The 25,542-nt window shown below is 36.3% G+C and overlaps 1 protein-coding gene across 3 annotated transcripts in view; it reads left to right on the top strand.

Moving 5' to 3' along the window:
• Nucleotides 1-1,417: 1,417 nt before the first annotated feature.
• The window catches only part of SPAG6 (sperm associated antigen 6), a 62,549-nt gene continuing 38,424 nt past the window's right edge, over nt 1,418-25,542 (top strand). For 2 of the 3 annotated variants that reach the window (XM_004380537.2, XM_004380536.2), the window contains exons 1-4: nt 1,418-1,614; nt 1,729-1,824; nt 15,293-15,459; nt 19,251-19,434. In XM_004380537.2, coding sequence (XP_004380594.1) covers nt 1,590-1,614; nt 1,729-1,824; nt 15,293-15,459; nt 19,251-19,434 — 472 coding nt within the window. In that variant the 5' untranslated portion in view covers nt 1,418-1,589. Of the gene's footprint in view, nt 1,615-1,728; nt 1,825-11,526; nt 11,770-15,292; nt 15,460-19,250; nt 19,435-25,542 lie in introns of those variants that run through there. The other variant, XM_023735038.1, reaches the window with a different exon arrangement.

The following is a 25,542-nucleotide window of genomic DNA, read 5'->3' as shown; positions in this document are numbered from 1 at the left end:
TGCAACCTTTTAGTTTTAAGGGGATTTCTTTTCATAATGCAACAAGGAACTGAAAATAAAATTACAATGGTTTATTTGCAATCTTATTTATTCAGTCTGTCCCCCCCCCCCATATCTCTAAATGGGGACACACAACAATTTTAATTTTAAAGGACTTATTCCCTTACGGAAAGGTAGAGATCATTGTGAAACTTATGTCTTGAAGTTAAGTGATTGTGGGTATTACTGGCTTCTGAACCGCGGAAGCAAAAGACATGCACCTGCTCTGGGGGTGGCAGGGAACACACTTATTCTTCCCTCTGGTTGTTGGTCCATTCTCCAACTCTTTGGAGCTCCACAAAATACAGGACTTCATCAGGGTGAGATCTCAAAGATTATTATACAGAACTCACCTCAACTCATCTTGCTAAGTTTATATGCTCTCTTCTGTTGAAGAAGAGATGTCAAGAGGTCTCCTGTCTTGGCACTACTCAGCAACAGATGTGACTATATACTGACTTGACACGTGGTGAAATTGTAGTTTCTGGTAGAAAAGCATTTAAAGTTGACACCTGTCACTGAAATATTTGGTATATAGTTTTCAAAGGTAAGCTAGAAGCCCCTGATAGACTAAATACTTCGTGAAAAGACACTGAGTAAAGAGTTACATGACCTAGGGAAGTCTGTTTAAAATAATTTTAATCAAGATTTTCCAGGTAAAGATTCTCTCTCCTTCTGTTTTGGAAATTTCAACAAGTAAAATGAAGCTTAAATTTAAAAGACAAAAAGTTTGAAAATCACAAAAAAGTGAGCAAACAGTAAAGTTAGTAGTCATTAGGAGAAAGGTAAGGCAGACAGAGCATTTGTCATGTTGTTTCCTTGTCTGCTTTTCTCATTGAATCCCTAGGAGTGCTTATCAAATGCTTTCAATACAGTATAATTAAGTGTATGAACATCGTTGTCTTGACCCTCCAGGAATCTAGAAGCCAGCAATTCCAGGTGTATTAAAAACTGGATTAAAAAGGAAAACACTCCACAGGTTGCATGAATAATAATGTACTTATCAAATTACACAACAACACGTGTGAGATTTCTCTTGTCTGTCGAAGCAAAGACAATTTGCGTGATGCAGGATACTTGTCTTGCCGCACTTCAATCATACTCTCTCCGCGCACTGGGTAACCGCCTGGACCCAGCCCGCGCCGCAGTCAGGAAATAACGCTGATCTGGGTTCGGTTTGTGAAGCACTCCCTATTGATGCAGTGCTTCTGTAAAGCGCCTTCCTGGCGTGGAGAAAGACCCTCGACGGTGCACAGCAGAGGCAGCGGTTTGGCAGATTCCCCCGGCGTTGGCCGTTTTCGCGTCGCCACCCGGCTTGGGGCGCCCAGGCACCGAAGCCGTGACGTCACGGCGGAGACGGGCCGTTGCCGCGAGACGGCCGCGTTCCGGTTCCGGTCGGTTGCCCTGGAGACGCGGATACACAGAGAAACGGATCTCCTCTGAGGCTGAGCCGTCCCGGTGGCCGCTCTCTCCTTGGACTCGCAGGCTGTGTGCCGACGAGCTGGTGTCGCCGCCGAGTTTCTCGAGGGCAGAGCGCGGCTACGGACGCCATGAGCCAGAGGCAGGTGCTGCAAGGTAGGGCCTGGGGCTGGCGGGGCGCCTTGACGGGCTGGCGGCTGGGGCGGCGGGAGCAGCGAGGGCGACAGGGGCAACGCGGTCGATCCACTCCTCTGTGTCTTTGCCCAGCAGTGTTCGAGCAATACCAGAAAGCTCGGACCCAGTTCGTGCAGATGGTGGCGGAGCTGGCGACCAGACCCCAAAACATCGAGACGCTGCAGAACGCGGGTGAGCCCCTCACCCCGAATCCAGTTCGCTCCGCACACCGGCTCCGCGTTGCCGCGTGCCTCTGACCTCGCCTCGCTCGGAGTCCCCGAACCCACGCCCCTTTGTCGCCCCTCATTCCGTATCCCCCGCCCCTGATTGCTCCGGGTCCCCGGTCCCACGCCTCGTCCTGGCCCCTTGCTCGCCCGCGTCCCTGCGGGCTCAACTGTTAGGGAGGGGTAGGAAGGGTGGCGGGACGGCGTCCCTAAGTTTCTCCAACCACTTCGAAGGCTGTAGGAACGTTCAGTCTCTTCAGCGGGTCTTTTGCACGTGAGGCCAAGAGGATAAAGCTTCCAGATTGGTGTGAGAAGGGCCGCAAGTCTCTATCTATACTGCAATCAGACAAGTGTCAGGTTGAAAGTTAATGCGGTACGAATTGCTTGAAAGTTATTTTACGTGAATGGGAATATACCCAAATCAGACCCATTTTGTCTGGGTGCAGTTGTATGTCACCCTGCCTTTGATCACCTTCGACTTCCTCACAGCAGAGGAATTCCAATGTGGTTGACACATTATTTCTCATTCTGAGTTAGTGAAAGAGGAATGATATGCTTGAATCTTTTGCAAGCGATTCAGAGTAGGTAAAGAACTGGCTTTGAGAAATCCCATGGTGCTCTCATTTCATCCCTCAGTCCGAACTTGTCTAGATTCCTTAGTTGGTGTGTGTGTGGTTTGAATCTTAAGTATTAACATAAATGGACTGAGAAAGTAATAGTGGAAATATATATGATTAAGGATAACTTCTACCATCTGAATTCAAAGTAAGGTAACATTTTATGGCTACTGTGTCATGAGAAATTTTCAGTTTATAGGATGCTATTTTAAAAATGTATTAAATTAGCATAAAGTTAAAAGAAAATTAAGACATATTTACAGGGCAAGAATGTTTAGACATAATGTTTCCTCTGGGTTTCTTTGAGGAAATTACTACTGCACCTGTGTGCTAATCTGTTTTGTCACTGGAATTTTGCTGTCTATTTCCTGTGTGTTTTAACGGGGGAGTGGGGGAAGGTGGTACGCGGGCTGTATTTAGAATGGAGGAAGTGTATTTGATTTTATTTAAATCTCCTACTCAGAGACCTTTGTGAATGGATACTTACTATTTACAAATCTTTAATTTCTGGACAATATGTTTACACTTGAACTAAAACATTGTCTTTAGAAAGCTGATAACTACAAGGGAGAATGATTACTGCTCTTTCAAAAATTTAATATGGAAACATTAAGATATAGATAACATTTAGGGTATAGAGTAATCCTATTCCCGTAAGTGTACAATGTAGACTGTATTATGGAATTTAAATCAAACCAAATTGTTCAGGCTGCGTGACTATCAGTGTAAAAGTGACTTAGATATGACATTCTTAAATAGCCAGCTATTTCCACTTATGGCCTGGCCTATGAAGGAATGGACTAGAAAGAGAATATAACTTAGTGATTTGAAATTATCTGCACTTGATTTGATGGCATGCTAAGATTTTTCTTTTCTTGAGGAACTTAATATTTCATGTTACTGAGATTCAATTTAAGTGTTCCTTTAGTGATTTTAAATAGAGACAGATAATGAATATCCCAATAGACTTTTAATTAAAAAACTAACCTGTAAGTTTTGTTATGAAAACTTTTCTTTCTTAATAATCGCTTAATTTAATGATTCAATTGATTTGTTCTTTAAAGAAACATCGTGGATTTAAAATCGTTTTCAAATGAGCTACAGTATGTGTGTATCTATTATATATTATGATTAAGATTTTTTTTTTCAGGCAGGTGCTTTCATTTTGGTATCATAAGATATTGATACATTTTACTCCTTACTTAAACATTCTGTCCACATATCTGGGAAGATTTTCTTTTGTTGTTATTTTCTCACTTTCTGTGCCCTAATAAATTACTTAAATACAATATGTATCATAGATTCAAGCTAATGTGAAAAACATTTTCCACAGTGATCAATAGTTCGGTTGTTAAGAATTCATTTCAGTGTGAAAAAAATTAAAGGTGAAAATTATTAACGGAATTTTATTTCATTTTTAATCTCTGATCCTTTTCATTGCATTTTGATGTGCTAACAAGAGAATTTGCCATATTAAACATGTCCAAAAGAATTACCACAGCAAACTTAAAATGTTGGAAAATCTTTTCTTCAGAGTTTTTGTGCAAGAATGAACTTAATTTTTAATCAAAATTGTTACTAGAAAGAACAGTGTGCAATGTGTTTATAATCTTGGTGTTTTTTTTTTTCTTTATTAAGTTCAGGTTTTATTCATCCTAGAGCAAAAGAACGTAAATAAAAACATTTAAAAGTTTAATGTTTGTTATAAAATCTTTTTATGTACCCTCAAACCCTGTATGTTTGAACCATTGTTACATCTTGCAGCTGTTTAAGAATGAATTTTGATACTTCCCCTGTTTGAATAATCAGTAACATATGACCGTATTAGAAGAGATAATACATTGTTACTTCTACCAATTGTAGAATTTCAGCAATTGGAGGTGGTTGGTTAGTTATAAAATATAAGAAAGGTGTTTTGTGGCGTATTGGAATACCACACCACTCTTACGTCTGTTTAGGAGGGCTGCTTCTAAAATAAGCTAATAAAATCTGCAAGAAATTATTTTTAAACTGCTTAGCTATATAAAATAAACTCCTTAATCAGCTATTTATATAAGAGAATTGAGATAAAGTTTAAAATGATACTCTAATATTTTACATATACTGTAGTAAAACTGAAACGGCAAATTGTAGTTATGCACATTTTCAGAAGAGTAGGAAGAGAAGTTTGTATAACACTTTTAAGTATACATCCAATTGAAGCTAACTTGGAGACTGAGGCAATTTAATGGGTTCAGGATTCAAGAAAATAACTAATATATATTGTTGATATAAAATTATTTTAAATTACATTTGTCCAGAACAGGGTAAAAATCCTCAGATTAACTATATAGCATTTCAATATTCTATGAGAAGGGAAACCTCCTAGTAAGCATTTATAATATACTTCAAACATATGCTGGCATAAACCATAATTCTCTTACAAAAACTATTGTTCCAAAGGATATTGAAAATGAAAAGAAAATTAGCAGAGCAACTTTAAAAACTTTAATAAATCATGCTGTAATAATCTGATGTATTTGGCAGTATGAGAGGCATCTTAGAGTTATAAATGTAAAAGTTAATTAGCTCAAAACATTGATTTAAAAAACAGGGATAGAGAGGTTTGCTACATATGTTTAAGTGGAAAATCTGCCAGGGAGCTATAAAAATTCTGAACTGTATGGACCTAACATTATGTCCTAAAAACATTATTGAGAATTTTATTCTGTGCTCCCAACTATTGTTCCTACGTGGACATTTATCTGATTTGTTATCTAAGAATTGGTACATAAATAGAAAATAATAGAGAGAGGGCTAGGGTCTCATTGCTTTTTTAGGAAAACTAGACAGTTAAAAAAAAAAAAATCTGAGCTATAGATGAGCCTGTAAGAGGATGTGGCTTAGAAGTAGCAAATTTTGTCGGTTAAAATTTAATGTTACACATTTAATGTTTTTGAAAAGTTATTTTTATTTTAGTACGTCATTATCCCACCTTACATATGAATGCTGCTACAGGGCCTTTGCACCTCTGCCTCAATCCTTTTTATACACTTCTTTGTCTAACTAATTTGTATTCATTCTTTATGGCTCTGTTTAGATGTTGATTCCTCAGGGAAACCTTTCCTAAGCCCTCACAGTAAATTAAGTCTTTAGATTATGCTTTCCTTGCTCTTGGTATTTCTCTCTCATAGTACTTACCACAGTTGTAATTAATTATTTAGTACTGTTTCTCCACTAGCTATAAATTCCATGCCTAGCAGAATGCTTAGCATGTTGTAGATGTTCAAAATGTTTAAATATAGACTGAAGGAAGGGGTAAATATTTCTCTAAGTGTTTTCATATATTTTAAAAAATTAGATTCTTACAACAGCTCAGGTAGTAGATAAGGTATCTTCTTCAGTGTGGATACTTAAGCTCAAAGAAGCTTGGATAATTGTCTTCATCACAAAGTGAGTTAATGGCCAAACTGGGACTAGAACCCAAGTTTCTTAATTGCTTCCTGGTCTTGCGCTTTATCTACTCTATCTTGTAGGTATTAGTAAGCCATTTATTCTAGGAATTTCTAATAAACTCTATTGACTATTGAAACAAGCCTACTGTTTAGGCCTTTGGGTAGCGTGGCTGTCTTATAATTGTGAAATCTGGTGGCTTTTGAGGTATCCTAGAGGACCATTATGGGAGTTTGAGTGGAGGCCATGTGTGGAGGATAACTTAGTTGATAAATACCTGGAAGATTGAAGGAGTGGGAGAAGTATTTTGGGCTTAAGCTGGCCCTAGAGCTCCAAAGGACCTTTAGGCTTCCTTTAGCTTCTTAGAATTATCAAACCAGGAGCTCTTTAAAATCACTCAGGAAAAAGTCTATAATCCACTGGAAGTTCAGAATCAGTATGGCACTTCAGAGAATTGTTGGGCTGAGAATCTGGCTGGAATCAAGGAGAGTCCAGAGGAGACTTATTTAGAGCCTAGGACGGTAAACTGCCCTGTAACTGACTGACTGTTCTGGGCATCGAGAACATGTGAGGTAAAGCTCCATAAAGGTAGAGGCACTTGGTATTTGTTGGTTAATTGATATGAGTGTATACTTAACACTTCTTCCCTTTGTTATCCCCCTCACCCCCCATGGCTGATACTATTTATTTTATGGGCCAATCTGTCATTTGGCTGAAAGGTGACCTCTGGGAGTGGTTTGAGTTCCAAGTTTAAAGAGTATCTCAGGGCCGTAGTCTTGGGGGTTTCTCTAGTCTCTATTGGTCCAGTGGGTCTGGCCTTTTTTTTTTTAGGAATTTGAGTTTTGTTTTACATTTTTCTCCCATTCTATCCAGGACCATCTATTGGGTCCCTGGTTGGTATTGTTGATAGTGGTAGCCAGGCGCCATCTAGTTCTTCTGGTCTCAAGGTATGTTCGTGTAGATTATTGGTTCTGTAGACTAATTTCTTCTTAGATTCTCTGGTTTCCTTCTTTCTCTTTAGCTCCGGATGAGTAGAGACCAATAGTTGTATCTTAGATCACCACTCAGAAGCTTTTAAGACCCCAGATGCTACTCACCAAATTAGGACGTAGAACACTGTCTTTATTATGAACTGTATTATGCCAAATGACTGAATTGCTCCACGAGACTATGGTCCTAAGCCTTCAAACCCAGTAGACCAATTCTGTGAGGTGTTTGGTTGTGTCTAGGAAGTATAACTGTGCCCCCATGTGCTTTATTTTATACTTGAAAGTATATGCAGCACACATAAACATGTATATACATAAGCCTACAGTTATTCATGTGTGCCTTCCTATATATATTTATGCATACCTATGTATCTGTGTAGCTTTATTATTTAATCATGTTTTGTATGAAATACTTTTGTTTCATGTTGATTGGGGGCAGAACTTTGGGATGTCAATTGAGCATACCCTAGCAGAAGTACCAGGGCTGCATCTTGAGAAAAATTTGGCCTTGCCTTGTACTGGGTGGAATGGCTTGTCTGAATGCAAGTCAGACTTCCTTAATTTTCAAACTGAAATATTGGTTTTGCCATATACCCCATGTTTTCTGTCATAAGTGTGGTTCAATTTTAAATTTATTGTTTGTTCGGATTCTGTTAAAAGTCTAGGTGAAAACAAATGACATTTATGCATGTATGTGTGTCTCCAAAGGAAATGCTGTCTATCCACTTTTCTATATATTCTAAATTCTCTTTGTCAATCACTACTAAATTATGTACATAGACTAGATTAGTTTTCCATAGAAATGTGTTTGTAGAATTAATTTAATAATATGCCCTCTTTTTTTTTAAAAAAAATTGAGGGCTTATTTAAAAAATACGAACTCAGATTTTTCCATTGCTCTTTAAATCTATCATTGATGACATTGTCCATTTTTTTAAGTATACTTCATATAAAGATACATTCTTTTATTCAACAAAAATGTATTAACTATTATATGTCACCACCACTCGTCTGTCAGTTTGTCATACTGTGGTGGCTTGCGTGTTGCTATGATTCTGGAAGCTATGCCACCAGTATTTCAAATACCAGCAGGGTCACCCATGGTGGACAGGTTACAGCAGAATTTCCTGACTAAGACAGAGGATACAGCCTTGCTTGTGGAAAGCGAAGAGGACTTAAAGCACTTACTAATGAAGATCAAAGGCTACAGCCTCCAATGTGGATTATGCCTCAACATGAAAAAAACAAAAATCCTCACAAGTGGGCCAATAAGCAACATTATGATAAATGGAGAAAATATTGAAGTTGTTGAGGATTTCATTTTACTTGCATCCACAATCAACACCCTTGGAAGCACAGTCAAGAAATCAAATGACGTATTGCATTAGGCAAACCTGCTGCAAAAGACCTCTTTAAAGTGTTAAAAAGCAAAAATTTCACTCTGAGGACTAAGATAACACCTGACCCAAGCCATGGTATTTTCAATAGCTTTTATGCATATGAAAGCTGGACAATGAATTAGGAAGACCAAAGAAGAATTGATGCCTTCAAATTATAGTGTTGGTAAAGAATATACCATGGACTGCCAGAAGAATGAACAACTCTGTCTTGGAAGAAGTACTACAGAATGCTCCTTAGAAGCGAGGATGGTGAGACTTCTCACAAACTTTGGACATGTTATCAGGAGGGATCAGTCCCTGGAGAAGGACATCATGCTTGGTAAAGTAGAGGGTCAGTGAAAGAGAGGAAGACTCTCAGTGAGAAGGATTGACACAGTGGCTGCAACAAATGGGCTCAAGCATCGCAGTGATTGTGAGGATGGCGCAGGACTGGGCAGTGTTTCATTTTGTTGTACATAGGGTCGCTATGAGTCAGAAGTGGCTTGACGGCACCTAACAACAACCAAACAACAACATTATATGCCAAAGTAGCTGCTAGGTATGAAACTTCAGGAAAAAAAAAATTGTTCCTACTTCTTTTATTTCACGAAGTGTTTTACTTCTAACTTCTGCTGCCAGGAAATTCAGGACTCTCTTCAGAGCTCAATTGCAGCAACTATTCCTAACCTACGTTTCTGATAAAACTATCAGCTGCCCTCCCCACCCCCGCCACACGGCTCCTAATCATTATTTTTGTATACATATTCTTTAGAGTAAACTATCTCAAAACATTTTAGAGTAGGTGGGGTATGAATAAAATAAAAATTTTAATTCCATTTGAAGATAGATTTTTAAATTGATTGCCTTCCCAATGTTTCCTCTTCATATATTTCCCAGCAAATCTCTTGGAGTAGGTAATGCTTTTAGTACTGTCTTATTTGCTCTGTATGCTGACCCCATTCCTAGACATTCCAATCTTTGGCTAGCATTAGGGTGTATTAGGTGTAACACATTAGCAAACAAAGCCGGACTAATTTAGAATTTGCAGGCCTCTAGAAGACTTTTAAATTAAAATAGAATTATATCTAGGTGGGGTTATTTTAGGTGAAGGACCAGTTTAAATGGCCCAGTGAGTTCCTCTTTATGCATTTGCCTATTCTAGATGTTTTATAAGTGGGATCATACAATATTTGTCTTTTTGTGTCTGACGTATTTCACTTAGCATAATGTTTTCAAGGTTCATCCATATTGTAGCATGTATCAGAATTTCATTTCTCTTTATGTCTGAATAATTCCATTGTATATATACCACATTTTGTTTACCCATTCATCTGTAGATGGACACTTGGGTTGTTTCTACCTTTTGGCTATTATGAATAATACTGCAGTGAACACTGTGTACAAGTATCTGTTTGAGTCCCAGCTTTCAAGCTTTTTGGGTATGTACCTAGGGGTGGAATTGCTGGGTGATATGATAGTTCTGAGGAACCACCAAAATGTTTTCTGCAGTGGCTGTACCATTTTACATTCCCACTAGCAGTGCATAAGGGCTCCAATTTCTCTGCTCCCTTGACAATACCTGTCATTTTCTGTTTCTTTTTTCATTTTTTTAATGTATATATCTTTTATAATAGTCATCCTAGTGGGTATGAAGTGGTATCTCATTGTGGTTTTAATTTGCATTTCCCTAATGGCTAATGATGTTGAGCATTGTTTCATGTGCTTATTGACCATTTGTATATCTTCTTTGGAGAAATATCTATTCAGGTCCTTTGTCCACTTTTTTATTGTGGTAAAAATATATATAACAAAACATTTGCCATTTCAACATTTTTTATGTGTGCAATTCAGTGGCATTAATTACACTCATTATGTTGTACAACCATTACCACTATCTGTTTCCAAATTTTTCCATCACCCTTAACAGAAACTTAGTGCCCCCTAAGCAATGACTCCCCGTTTCCCTCTAAAGATGAATGGGTAAACAAAATGTGGTCTATCCATATGATGGAATATTACTCAGCCATAAAGAGAAATGAAGTCCTGATATATTCCACAACATGAATGTACCTTGTATATTCTTAATAGATATTTTTGGTGAATAAATTATTCATTCTGTGGTATTTGTTATTTCATTCCATAATATTATGTGGTAGAAATCACTTTAAGAGCTAAAAAAACAAAGAAGAGGTAACCAGCAACTAGATGTCTATACTATGACTCAAATGGATACGAAGTCCCAGTTTGTAGAACAAAGTTGAGATGTTAAATATCTGTATAAAACACAGTAGAAAGAGGTTTTATATATATCACAGTAGAAAGAGGTTATATATATATATGTATATATATATATATAAACTATGTACATGTAATATGAGAATAAGGAGCTGTGGTGGCACACTGGTTAAAGCAATTAGCTGCTAACTGAAAGGTCGGTGGTTCGAACCCACCGGTTGCTCTGCAGGAGGAAGATGTGGTAGTCTGCTTCCATAAAGATTACAGCCTTGGAAACACTATGGGGTGGTTCTACTCTGTCCTGTAGGGTCACTATGACTCGGAATCAACTTGATGGCAATGGGTTTGATTTTGGTAATATGAGAATGAATGAATTTTTTTTCATTGGAAATGTTTGACGTTTTTCTTCCTGATGATTTATATATGCCAATGGCATGCAAAAATTTGTCCTACATTGTATAAGGAATTAAAGGAAAGAGTTGTGGCTATTTTCCAGTCTCCACTAGATTGTTAGTTTCTTGAGAGTAAGAGCTGCCTTAACTCATAAATGTATTCCTATTGCTTGCTACTTGGTAACCCCTAATCTGTTTTTTGAATGAATGATTATGGACAGTATTAGCAAGCTTATTTATTTTTTCACATAACTGAATTGCAGTGTAAGTATTAGAAGCAGTGTCTCTAATATGGCACTAGAATGAGAAAAATAGAAAAGGAACTCAAAGCTATAAGTTGGAGAGGAGGACATCATAAAGATTTATCCTATAAGTTAAATTTCAAAATATTTTCACACCTTTTAATCAGCTTTTATAGAGTTGTTTTCTAGGTATTCTAAACCCACCAAACTCATTGACGTTTCGTCAATCCTGACTCATAGTGAACCTATAGGACAGGGTAGAACCTGTAGGGTTTCTAAGACTATAATCTTTATGGAAGCAGATTGCCATATCTTTCTCCCACGGAGCATGCTGGTGGGTTCGAACCACCAACCTTTCATTTAGCAGCTGTGCGCTTAACCACTGTGCCACCAGGGCTCCTTTTTCTAGATATTAGGGAATAATATATGATTATTTTTAATATTGAATATAATATTAGATAGTACCTGTTGGGTCCTTTAGTGGAGACCCCAATAAGGTCATCACTCCTCACTAGTGGCCTTGTTTATCAGATATTTTAGTAACTATTCAAACTGCTGTAGTTTATGGACTCTAAATTTTCATGCATTCACTCACCATAGATCTCTGGATTCCTAATGGGCAGGAAGGTAAGAAAAAATTTTTTTTGTATATGTTATGTATGCTTCTTTCCCCTTTTTTTCCTTCTTTTTATCTTTCAATTCCTCTTGGATTTTATGTGTATTTTTAGGACCAAACCAAACCCACTGCTGTTGAGGCGATTCCAACTCATAGCAACTCCATAGGGTTTCCAAGGCTGTAAATCTCTACGGAAGCAGAGTGCCACATCCTTCTCCCATGGAGCTGCTAGTAGTTTCGAACAGCCGACCTTTAACCACTGCACCACCAGGGCTCCTTGTTTTTAGGACAAACCTATAATTAGAATAACAAAGTCTCCATGGCTAATCTGTGTAAAAAGGAAAAACAGATCCCTTTAGAGAAAGAGAAGCACTTGGGAACTGATGATAATGAAGCACTAAGTGGCAATTCAAGAAATAGAAATTTGGGGCAGTATTTATGATAATTTATTTTGTTCTCCAATGAAGATGACCGTATTCAAATAAAGATATTTCAGACTGACACTTTAGCTTTTACTTTTATAGGGTTTGAGATTTTTAAATTTTTCAAAATTCTCGTGCTATTATTTGAACTAAGGAATATACGAAAAGTATGATAGCGCAGGCATATCCATACAACTTTGGTGTTGGATACTGGAATAGAAGGAAAGAAATTGTGAGTCATTTTATTGGCCTTATATTTCATCAGCCAGATGCCGTAGAAAAATGAAGGGGGAAGTATATAAAGCAGAAAATGCCTTTGAGTATATAAACAATTGAAATATCTTTTTGGGAGAGAGGCAGGGAGCAAAATATTTTACTGCTAAAATTGCAAGTGGAAATCTTGCAAAATTGGGACATTTGTGATAGATTAGCTAAATAATGTAACTAATAATAAATATATAATTAAATATTATACAGTCAGACAAATTAATCCGTTGTTCCAATTCTTAAGTTCAGAGTTCTTGGAATTTAATTGAAAATATCTTATTGAATAACCCAGTATGGATTGATTTCCCAATTATGTTTCAAGAAATAATAAGCTACTGCCTTCACATAAATATGTCAAGTGAGAAAAAAAAAATACCAAAATGATCAGGAAAAAATAACTAACATGAAACAATTGTGATTCTTTTTTCAACTATCTTAAGCATACTTAAATACTTTATGTTTTTTGACCTAATTAATACATTTATTATGAAACTTTATTATGAAACTTTAAATATGTTAACAAATTCAGCTTTTCTCTTTTGAAGTAATGACTACTATTTTACTTAACATTATATATATTATAAAAAATATCAACTAACAAAGCAAACTACAAAGAAGAGATCAAATTGTTTTAAATCCAACTTTCCAGAAATACCCTGTCTTAACATTTGACAGTCATCATTCTAATACCTTATTCTGCAGTTTAAACTTTTTGTTGTGAGATGTTTCTGAAGTTATCCATATAAAAAATACAGATAATAATATAAACAAACCCACAAACATAGACATATAAATTTGTTTAACATGAGCTATCCACACAATTGTCTAGGCTGTGACCTAAGTGTTAGTGCTATGTTCCTGTAAAACTGAACAAAGTTAATTAAGCAGCCTGATTGGGATTCAAACTTGCAACTATGGCCTTATGTAAGATGATCTAACCAAGCTAACTTGACATAAAAATGATATAAAGACTAAATGAAATTGGAAGGTATGAAAGCCACCGGTCACATCATTAAATGTATCTGTGATAAGCGTCATTGTTTCCTGCTTGTGTTATTTGGTAATGCTATTTATTTTCTCATTTTGCTCTAATCCTAAATGTAAATGTTTTCTTTTTATTCTGTTTTAAACATTTCTGTATATAACATTTATAAAATATTTGTTTTTATGTATCACTGGGGTTTTTTTATAAAGAAAAGATGTAACAGCCTCAAGTTGAATACCAAACCTGTTGCCATCAAGTCAATTCCGACTGATAGTCTCTGTAGGACAGAGTAGAACTACCCCATAGGGTTTCTAGGGCTGTAAATCTTTATGGAAGCAGACTGCCACATCTTTCTTCCGTGGAGCGGCTGGTGGGTTTGAACCGCCGACCTTTTCGTTAGCAGCCAAGTGCTTAACCACTGCACAACCAGAGTTCCTTATTCAAGTTGACTAGCTTGGTGTAAATTAAGTTTAGAAAGTCAAGGGTATTATATTCCAGTCAGTTCAAATTCTGTCATTATCTTGATTGTAACCTTAGGCTAAAACACCATCATTAAAACAAATAGCAGTTGACTATCTTGCATATTTTATAGTAAGGTAAAACTAGTATCAATAGTTGGAGTATTCACTGAAATGACCACAATGTAATTATGATTTATCTTCCTTTCCCCACCTCACCATTGTTTCAGTACATATTATTTATTTAACAATTATCAATAAAGAATGTCTATATTTCTTACCTGGCTCCACATTTACTTTGACAATTTACCTTCCTCAGCCTCAATTTCTTTATCTGTGAAATAGAGATAACAGGGCCTACTTCACAGGTTTGCTATGAGGGTTAAATGAACTAATATTTTTAAAAATTCCTAGAATGATTCTTGGTATATAATAAATGCTCAATAAATATAAGCTACTTTTATTATTGTTGCTGTTATGATGATGATGATGTGACCTACTATCTATTCAACTCTGGGGTGAGTATTATGAGAGCTAGTAATAAGATATATGTCATCTCAAGGAACTCATTTATTTATTTGGAGATAATGTCAGAAATCTTTATTTGCAGCTCTCATGAATGTGAGACTCTAGCAAAATGGTTCTCTTAGCTCCTTTGCTGATATAGACCCTGTTAAAATTTCTGTAATAAACTGTAAGTGCAATTGGAATCAAAGAAAAGACCAAACTGAGGTCACTGGGGAAGACTTCATTGAGAAGAAAGCACCTGAACTGAGCCTTGAAAGATAAGATTTGCAAAAGCTGAGATAAAAACCTACTTTTTTTTTTTGAGCACTAGACATATGCTAGGCATTATACAGTAAGCTTTACAACCTTTTTCTGCATTTCTCATGACAACACTATCGGGTCACATAATATATGCTGAATCAGGGATTTAAATTCTTATCTAACTACAGAGCCTTTGTTATTTCCATTCAGTGCTGCATCTTTGATAATTACAGGTTTTATTAGTCAGTGTATTGGCCAGATAGATGCTTCCTGTTATCCCATTTTTAGTGAATACATGGAGCCCCTGGGTGGTGTAAACAGTTAACATGCTTGGCTGCTAACTGAAAAATTGGAATTTTGAGTCCACTTAGAGGTGCCTTGGAAGAAAGGCCTGATGATCTAATTTTGAAAAATCAGCCATTGAAGACCCTATGGAATACAGTTGGAGTACAATTTTACTCTGACATACATGGGGTCACCATGAGTTGGAGTTGACTCAACAGCAACTGTTATTTGTTTTTAATTTTAATTTTTTGATTTTTCCCTTAATTTTCTTGTCTCCATAGACACTGAATTGTGTGTTTGCTTTTTCATTAAATTTTGCTGATTTCTGTTCATTCATAATTTAACTCAGGTGTAATGTCTTTGCTGAGGCCTCTTCTTCTGGATGTGGTCCCAACAATTCAACAGACTGCAGCTTTGGCTCTTGGGAGACTGGCTAATTATAATGATGACCTAGCAGAAGCAGTTGTGAAGGGTGACATTCTTCCACAGCTTGTTTATTCACTGGCAGAACAGAATGTAAGAATTAAAAAAAAAAAAAAAAGTTATATGTTTTTTGTTTTAGATTTTAAAAATTGATAGTTTGGATATAGTTCCATACTTGTATGTGTTAGAACTATTAGAGTGTTAACATGACCTTCAGTTCTCTGAACTGTGCATAATAACATCTTCAGGCTTTGGGGTTGATGATGCAGTTTTTCCCCATTACTGTTTATATAACGGGAAAAAAGATTTAATTTTGCTTTATGTATAACTTCTTACAATTAATATTTATTTAAAATAAAAAACACTTACTTAAAATTAATTTTAAGGATTATACATAAAGCAGAATTTCTGTGTATGAGAGTTTTAAACAAAGTTGTAAGATCAGTCTTAGGGGTGAGTGGGGGTCCTGTGCAAAAAAAAAGTTGGTTTCAGTAGTCCTTACATGCAGGTGAAATCAGGTTAATGGGAACGGTAAGGGACAGACTTAAAGGAAGGGGGAGAGAAGCAACCAAAAGGAAGAAGAGAATATGTATAATGGCAAGTTTGATAAAGCATTTTTTTTTTTTTTAACCAAGCATACAAGCATGCCAGCCCTTTGAAGGATCATCTAAGAATGCACTATTTTTCTCCCTCCTATCTGGTGCCATTTTGTATTTCTGTTCAGCACCACCTATTTGGTTTCCACAATAGTTAAGGACCTTCTTGGGTTGTTCATTCCACTCAGCTAGTTTAGCATTACCTAGGGATATACTTTTCTTGACATATCTTTAAGATTCAATTCCTATTTGTATAACAAAAAGAGAAACAGCCCAGTTTAAAAACAGGGAAAAGACCTGAACAGATATTTCTTCAAAGAAGACATACAGATGGCCAACAGGCACATGAAAAGATGTTCAGTGCCATTAGTCATCAGGGAAATGCAAATCAAAACTACATCTGCTAGGATGGCCGTAATAATAAAAGTGGAAAATAACAAGTGTGGTAAAGATGTGGAGAAATCGGAACCCTCATACATTGCTGGTGGGAATTTAAAATGGTGCAGTCACTGTGGAAAACAGTTTAGCAATTCCTCATTAAGTTGAACATACAATTACCATTTGACACAGCAATTCCACTTTTAGGTATATACCCATACAACTTGAAAACAGGTGTTCAAACAAAAACTTGAACACAAGTTTTTGTATACACATGTTCACAATTTGTACACAAATGTTCATAGCACTATTCACAATAGCCAAAAGGTGGAAACAACCCAAATGTCCATCCACTGATGAATGGAGAAATAAAATATGGTGTATACATGCAGTGGAATACTACTCAGTCAAAATGGGAGTCCCTGAGTAGTGCAAATGGTTAAGCGCTTGACTACTAGCTGAAAGGTTGGTAATTTGAACCCACCAAGTAGTGCCTAGGAACACAGGCCTGGCAATCTGCTTCCAAAAGGTTACAGACTTGACAACCCTCTGGTGTAGTTCTACCTTGCACACATGGGGCTGCCATGAGTCGAAGTCAATTCGATGGCAACTAACAACAACTAGGAATGAAGTACTGATACATGTTACAGCATGAATGAACCTTGAAAACATTATGCTAAGTGAAAGATGCCAGACACAAAAAGGTTAAGTATTGAATGATTCCATTTACATGAAATATACAGAATATGCAAATCCACAGAAGCAGAAAGCAGATTAGTGGTGGCCGGGTGCTGGGGGAAGAGGAAAATGGGGAGTGACTGCTTAATGGGCATGGAGTTTTCTTTTGGGGTGATGAAAAAGTTTTGAATCTAGCTATGGTGATATTTGTACAACATTGTGAATGTACATGTTAAAACGGTAAATTTTATGTTATGTATAGTTTACCACAATTAAATAACTTCCTATTTGTGTAGAAATTTGCCTTAGTTTGTAAGTTGGAGAGTCATTTACTAATGACCATTTTGCTCTTTAAGTTAGAAAAAATTTTATTTTTCTTATGGATGTTCCTCCCATCAAAGACTCTTTAACCTCTTCCTTTGAGGGCAGATGTGTTTTGGTATCCCCACATAGAAGGTTCTCAATAGAAGTTTTCTAAGTGAATGAATGGACATTAGTTGAAAAGAGACCAAAAAAAAGAAAAAAAAAAGTACTAGGGGACAAAAGTGAGGAGGAAGTGAGACTGTGAAGCATTATTCACAAGCTTCTGTCTCCTTCCACCTACCAGTCCTATAAGTCATTTCTCACAGGAGACGTGAACCTCTTCTTTATGAGGTACAAAGTCCTCTGGTTTTGCTTTTTTTTTTGGAAGATATTTCTTTTGGTGAAGAGCGAGAAAGAAGAGAGTTTAGAATTTGGAGAAGCAGAAATTAGGAGAAGGGGGAATGAGATGAGAGAGTGAATTATAGGCACTGCAGTTAGTAGTAACCACTTATGCCAAGTATATTGTGAATCTGAAAATTCTATAATATGAAAAGTCAAATTATCTAGGTAATGACAAAGAACGTATCACCACTATTTTACACAATTGTAAGAAAGTAATCTATGGAAAGCTGTTTTAAAACTCTACCTTAGTTTTTACAGTAAATTCAGTACAATAGATTACTGGTATGTAAAATTAAACTTTGTAACAAACATTTTAATATTTTATATTAATATTATTTGAATTTATAATCAACATTTATATTATGTATGTTAATATATTAACATTTAAAAAATGGAGAAAATAATATCAATACTAACATATTTCTTAAATTATTAACATACTATTTCTTGAGATATTTTGTGTGCTAAAAATATACTTTATGTGCTTTCCTTTCTTCCGATAATTTTTATTGTATCTTAATATTTTAGCCTAAGTAAATAGAATGCTTTCAAGATAGGTGTTGTAGTCACATAGTCACTTTTCGGTAGTCATTGTAAAGAAGTAGAAACTCAGAATCTAAAACGGGTGATTAATTGGGTTCTGTTAATAAAAGGAAGAGTTAAGAGACCATTACTGTGTCATTAGGCTAACTATAAAACAACAGTTGAGTGTAGTAGCCAAGTATTTTCTATACATTTAATTAGGGGAAGGATAAGAGAAATATGTTAGTTTTATGTTTCAGTTAAAAATTGATCATTCCATAATCAGATGAACTTTATAAAGAAACTATAAAGCAGTGTTTAAAATTCACATTAAATTTGTTTTTATCTTTTTAAAAAAGCATTTCTAATAAGGCATAATTAATAATTTATATCCATTGTTTGGTTAATTTATTTGCCAGGAAAAATTTTACAATGTAATCATGAATGTTTTGCCTTTATGTTTATTCAGTGATTGGTAAGTGCATCTGGAACATGGTTGTTTTTTCAGGATAACTTGAGACATCAGAAAGATTAGTTGAGGTCATGAAAGGCCTACCATGCTTAGAGACTGAGGGCAAGTAAAGGAAACGAATTAGTCAGTTGACAGGGAGTTTAGTTGCACATGCTAACAATCTCAGAGTTCCCATGGGCCAAACAAATACCTTTCAGGGTAATGCAGATACATAAAATTATCTCATTATTTTATGAATTTGTGGAAAGTATAATGTTTACATTTTACTTTATATAATTTCTAAATGCACATTTTAGGGTAAAACATTTGACATGTAATTTAAAACTTGTTTTCTGTTACTGAACAAAAGTAATAGGGGAATATCAAATAATCAAAATGATTTTGCACAGTTTTCATCTTTTGTATTTAAAAGCTGTTGAATTTTCATTGAATTCATATTAATATCATTTTTACATTGGCTTTGGTCTGTTTTAAATTTTGATTATATATGAATGTTTGATTCACTTTGAATTTTGTCTATTTTACCATTGTAGCGTTTTTATAAGAAAGCAGCTGCCTTTGTGTTACGAGCAGTTGGTAAACATTCTCCTCAGCTAGCTCAGGCAATAGTTGATTGTGGAGCACTGGATACATTGGTGATATGCTTAGAAGATTTTGACCCTGGAGTCAAGGAGGCTGCAGCCTGGGCACTTGGATATATTGCGAGACATAATGCAGGTAACGGCATATTTTTCAATAGAATTATTAAAGTTTAGATTTAGTGGGTAAATCCAGGTTTGCTTACTAGTTAAACCATAGATGGGGTTTTAATGATATTTTTGTACATGAGAGAGGTAAGTTTTGAATGATGGCCAAATTGTTTGGATCACATATTCACAAAAAACCCTATATATTTCAGTCTTTATCTTAGTTAGCAAAAGAGAAATTTGAACGGAGTAGGTAATGAGAGAGAGAGAAATTGCTCCTACCACTTTATAGATGATGCTAAATAATATGAACAAATAACACAAGAAAATAGTTTTTTCTGTTATTTTCTATTTCTTTTTTAAAAAATTTTATTATGCTTTAGGGAAAGTTTATTATGCTAATCAGTTTCTCATTCAAAGATTTATACACAAATTGTTTTGTGACATTGGTTGCAGTCCCAGCATTGTGTCAGCACTCTCCCCCTTTCCCTTTCCACCTCAGAGAAAATATAGTTTTTTAACCAACATATGAAAACAATTAACTTTGCTAGTAATCAAAGCAGTGCATATTAAAGCACTGATGAAGATATGTTTTCCCAGCTATTATTATTTGGGGAAAAAATAAGAGTAAAGCAGCAATATAGCCAAGTAATTAAGAGCACTGTGGCATTAGACAAGATCTGAGTTTGAGTCCCAAGTTCTATCATTTATTTGCTGTGTGACCTTGGATATGTCTTGTAAACTTTCTGAACCTTAACTTCCTTATCTGCAAAAGAGGGTAACTAATAGTTGCTACTTCAGAGATTTGAGGACGATGAGATAATATATACAGCCCTTAGCCCAGTGCTTGACATGAGGTGAACACTTAATAAATGTAAGATATTAATATTAATACTGAAGGTTGGAGATGACATTTATGCACCTTAGTAGAGGAACTACAAATTGTATAAACTTGTGGAAAGCAGGTTGGTAAAACTAATCTAAGTCATGAAAGAATTCATGCTTACTCTAAAAAGCCTACTTTGGAAATTCATACTAAGGAAAGAATGCCACAGAATGAAAAGCTATATTCATGAAAATGTTATTGTAGCATTATTTGTCAAATCAAACAAAACCTCAAATATTTGACAGGAATTTAATGGTTAAATTATGGTAGTATATTTAATGGGACTTCATTAAACAAATTAAAAAGGTAATTATGAACCTTATATGGTAACATCGAAAAGTGATTGTAGTGTTATGAAAGACAAAATTGTAGATTACCATATTTTTATATAAATAATGTGTACCTTCTATGTTTATAGAGCCCTGGTGGCACAGTGGTTAAGCATTGGGCTGCTAATCAAAAGGTCGGCAATTCGAATCCACCAGCTGCTCCTTGGAAACCCTATGGGGCAGTTCTTAATTTAGTTCTTAAAATGTTGACACTATTAGAGACAAAAGAGAAATAAAACAATATAAAAGAGGAGAAAGAAAACTGTTGTCATGCTTAGAATGATTCAGAATTCATATATTAAAATCATTTCCTTAATATTTTGATTTTGGTTTTCCAACTAGGTTCACCTTAAGACTATTGTTTAGTGCATGTTGATTGCAAAAACTAAGGCAGTGTTTTAAATCAGAAGCTGGTTATGATGGGGAAACTGTATGAGTATATTTAATAAGTTTTTTATATGACAGAAAACTTTATGGCAAAGAGATTGTAACGTGAGTATTTCAAAGAGTGGTGCAAGAGCACTTTAAGGGACTATAGAAACACTTTCAGGCAGGTGCCCATAGATAACCTTACCACCTCTCCCTTTTGTTGAGTCTGGGCTAAACGATTATAGTTCATAAATAGGATCTGTGTTAGGGATCCAATTCCAATTTCTTGCTATAATCTGACTCTCACGTGGAATTCCCAGTGTAATTTCAATATTTCACAGTAGTTAGGGGCTTGGAATCCTGAAGCTCCCAGAAGATATTACTGCATATGTTTCTCAGAAGGAAAGGGAATTTTTACCCAGTAAACAATAAAAGAAGTCATCATTCACATCCATGTCAGTGAAAATAGAGGATTTACCTCCAAATAACCTGATTTCTTTCTCAGTGATTTCCTGAAAGTCAATATATTTAGATTAATGGAAGGACAGTCATTCAGTGTTTTCTTCTTACCTATTAGTATTAGTAACAGAATGTTTGATTAGACAGTTAAAGAAGTATAAACCTTAAATGGAGATGGAGAAGAAAGAAAGTGTACCTTTAAGGGAAATAGAAGGAAAAACTTATGTGTATATAAAACAAAAATAGGCATGCAGTTAGTAGAAGAGAGAAACCAATGAGCATTATCTGACTTTTCCTTATGTGAAAAATGCAGTTTCTAAAAGTTACTTCTATGTATTGATTTTGAAGCATTTTATAAATAACCAAAAGGAAATGGGACTGACAACCCAGAATGGTGGGTTTTTTCCTCAGATCTTTATAAATCATATCATTAAATGTCTTTGACTGAATCACCAGTTATTGAATACACATAATATTTACCTCTTATTTTGAAGATTAAGAAGCTATTTCTTTACATTTTTTCTTACTACTTAATAAAGGCTGAGATAGAATTCTTCTCAGATTGGTTGTCTTTCTTGTACCTTCTTGCTACTCTCTCCCACTCTGAAGAATTATTCTGTTAACATATTTACTTACCTAACCAGTGTTGAATTTCTCACTATTTCCAAGGGATAGTCTTGGTTTTGGTTTTGGAGTTAAAAAGGTATAGCAAGGAGCCTGTGTTGGTATGAAGGGCAAGGTAGAAGGAATAGTTGGATTCTGTAGCCACAGTGTTTCTTCAGCAGCTGGAGCAGCAACTAGAATGGTGCTCAGGAGGGCGTGCTTCACAATGCTCCAGGCCCTCCTTCTGTGCTCTCACCTGAGCAGCTTCTCGCATGTCTTACTGTTTGTAGACACAGCAGCTTTGTAGAGGAGCATTTCCAGTACACTTCTTTAAAGAGTGTGGCAGCAATTAGAGTAGGCGGGACTGAGGTGAGAGCTACAGCCCTGCTGAAAGTGTGAAGAAGGGTCTGGATGAGTCACATTAAGCATTTAGTGTGAATGGTCTTCCACATTTGGGCTCAAAAACAAATTGTAAGCATTTGGGAGCTTTAGTTGAAAACATGCTGTCTTAGTAGTAAACATTGACTGTTCTCAAGTCTGGAAAAGAGGAATACTTTTTTCTTTAAAATTTTTTATTGTACTTTAGATGTTTACAGAACAAATAGTTTCTCATTAAACAGTCAGTACACATATTGTTTTATGACAATGGTTAACAACCCCATGACATGTCAACACTGTCCCTTCTCAACCCTGGGTTCCTTATTACCAACTTTCCTGTCCCCTCCTGCCTTCTAGTCCTGGTCCCTGGGCTGTTGTGCCCTATTAGTCTTGTTTTGTTTTATGGGGCTGTCGAGAGGAATACTTTTGATTAGGTACTCTAAAAGTATTTTGAAATTATTGATTGTGATATAGATGAAGAAACTAAAAGTAGAGAGGTTAAAAGATTTATTCTGGGTCACACAGCAATTTATGGTGGAACTTCTTGGGAGTTACTCGAAACTTTTCCAAGATTATTCCTTTTTATAGCGTGAACTGGAAAGTGTATGAGATTTCATCATTCTTTTTTTAAGCTCCTTGTAGCATCTGAAAGTCTTGCCAGACACCTCTGTTTTTAATCCCTGATGATGGGTTTCCACATGTGCGAATGTTCTTTTATGGACCTGATTTATGTCCTTAGGATCTAAATCAAATGGGAAATCTCCATTCCAGCTCCATAGCAGTTAGGAGATGATACTGCTGCAGCCAGAGATGAGCAGTGCTTACTCCATGTAGAAATAGGGATTAGCTTATTTGGATACTACAGAAACATTTAGTAGATTAGTGTAAGGAAGGAATCAAGGCAAAACTGGCCAGCCCAATTCTTTTCTATTTTGTTTAGAGTGATGAAGTGATAAAAGGAGGAAAACAATTTTTTAATTCAGGATTTAAGTAAAATTATAACTGTTTCACCAAACCAAAAACCAAACCTGTTGCCATTGAGTTGATCCAACTCATAGTGACCCTAAAGGACAGAGTAGAACTGCCCCATAGGGTTTCTTAGGCTGTGATCTTTACTGGAGCAGATCTCCAGGTAATTTTCTCTCGCTTTTTAAAAAAGCAGAGTACAAAATTGTAGGTAGAGTGAAACCACAACTATGGTTGCAATAGCATATAAAGTAAGTAGGAAAAAATGAAAAAACTTCTAGATACAAAAAGTATATTTTGTGAAGATCTGATTCCAAGTAATTTTTTTTTTTTTTTTTTTTCATTAGAAGGGCACTGCAATCCCTCTCTATAGCTTTGGCTATTCATCTTATTGTCATTTGTTAAACAGTTCTAAGTAAAATGCTAAATTGTGTGTGTGTTTTCTTTTTCAATTACTTAGAATTTTTCCCAACCTGTCTTTATCTTCTTCCACCTTCTTCTTCTCTGATCTCCACTTCTTGACGTTTCCATATCATGTTTTGAAGCTGCTTTTTTATACTTTAGCCATGTGAGAACTGTACGTCCATTCCAGCTGATAGTAATTTCTTACAAAGATCATTGGTGTGGTTGTTAAGGTTGTGTGTCAACTTGGCTGGGCCATGATTCTCAGTGGTTTGGCAATTATGTAACGATGTAATTTGGAAGTTATGTAATACTGTAGTCATCCTCTGTGATGTGATCTGATGTCATCAGCCAATCAGTTGTAAGGGGAGTTTCCTCGAGGGTGTGGCCTGCGTCCAATAAATATGTGGATGTTCTGGCAAAGCTCACTTGCTTGCTCTGAATCCTGTATCCGGATCATCATCATCTGACTTCTGGTTCTTGGGACTTGAGCCAGCTGCCTGTCATATTGCCTGCTGATCTTGGGATTCCTCAGCCTCTACAGCCTGTGAGTCAGTGGCCTGCTGTCTTATCTGCCAGCCTTGGGGTTCATCAGCCTCCGCAGCCTGTGAGCCAGCAGCTTGCCATCTTATCTGCCGATCTTGGGTTCGTCAGCCCCTGCAGCTGCGTGAGTCAGGAGAAGCCTCCAGCCTGACACCTGACCCGTGGACTTGTCAGCCTCTACAACTGTGTGAGCCATTTCCTTGAGATAAATCTCTCTCTATATATGTATACGTTTTACTGGTTTTGCTTCTCTAGAGAACCCAGCCTAAGATAAATGGTTTATTTGACTCACTTGACTTTTTAAAGGAGCCAGAATTATTTAGCCTTCAAAGCAAATGTATGTATGTATGTATGTTAACTCCTAAGGTCTTGAACCCTTAACCCATGCTTTATGGTTAGACTGATGGCTCTGAAGATTGGGTAGAGGGAAGAAGGGTGGAAGAGATAAGAGTAGGAAAAATGACATTTTGGGGATGGATAAAGATCACCTATGAGTCTTTTTTTAAAATAATATGCAAACTCCCTCCGCACCCTTTTCTCACTCCCGCTTGCAATTGTAGATGTCAGTCTCTCAGCTTAGAATTATTGCTAAAGTGATTCATTGTTACCTGTGGAAGGATGTTGCCTCTCTCAGAGGTGTTGGTGAAGAACAAAGGTTTTTGTAGTAGTTAGTCTCCATGAGGCCCCCCAATGATGTCCGCCACCTATCATTCACATCCTTGTGTAGTCCCTTCCAACACTGTACCAAAAAATTAGCAGAAATTATGGTGTATCACTTTTGAGGTTAGATTATAAAAGAATAAAGCCGTTGTCCTGGCTTCTGTCTTTTGGATCACTCACTTTGCAGGAAGCCATATCATGAGCAGCCTATGGAGAGGACCACATGGTGAGAAACTGAAGCCTCCTTCCAGCAGATCCACGAGTGTCCTTTGAAGCAGATCCTCTACACTCAGTCAAGCTTCAGACGACTGCAGCCTCTGCTGACACCTTGATTGCAGCCTTGTGGGAGACTCTGAGCCCAAATCACCCAGTTAAGCTGCTCCCAGTCTCCTGACCACAGAAACCATAAGATAATAAATGTTTGTTGTTTTAAGCTGCTAAATTTGGGGTGATTTGTTACAAGACAGTAGATAACTAAACCAATTGTAAACAGCTGGGTTAGGCCAAAACCGAAACAAATTTCTTCTGCTTTGGAAGGGACATT

This window comes from Trichechus manatus, unplaced genomic scaffold (genome assembly GCF_000243295.1).
Source record: "Trichechus manatus latirostris isolate Lorelei unplaced genomic scaffold, TriManLat1.0 scaffold00075, whole genome shotgun sequence".
NCBI classification, from domain to species: Eukaryota; Metazoa; Chordata; class Mammalia; order Sirenia; family Trichechidae; genus Trichechus; species Trichechus manatus.
The sequence above is the reverse complement of the archived record's forward strand: the minus strand, read 5'-3'. Positions and strand labels throughout refer to the sequence as shown.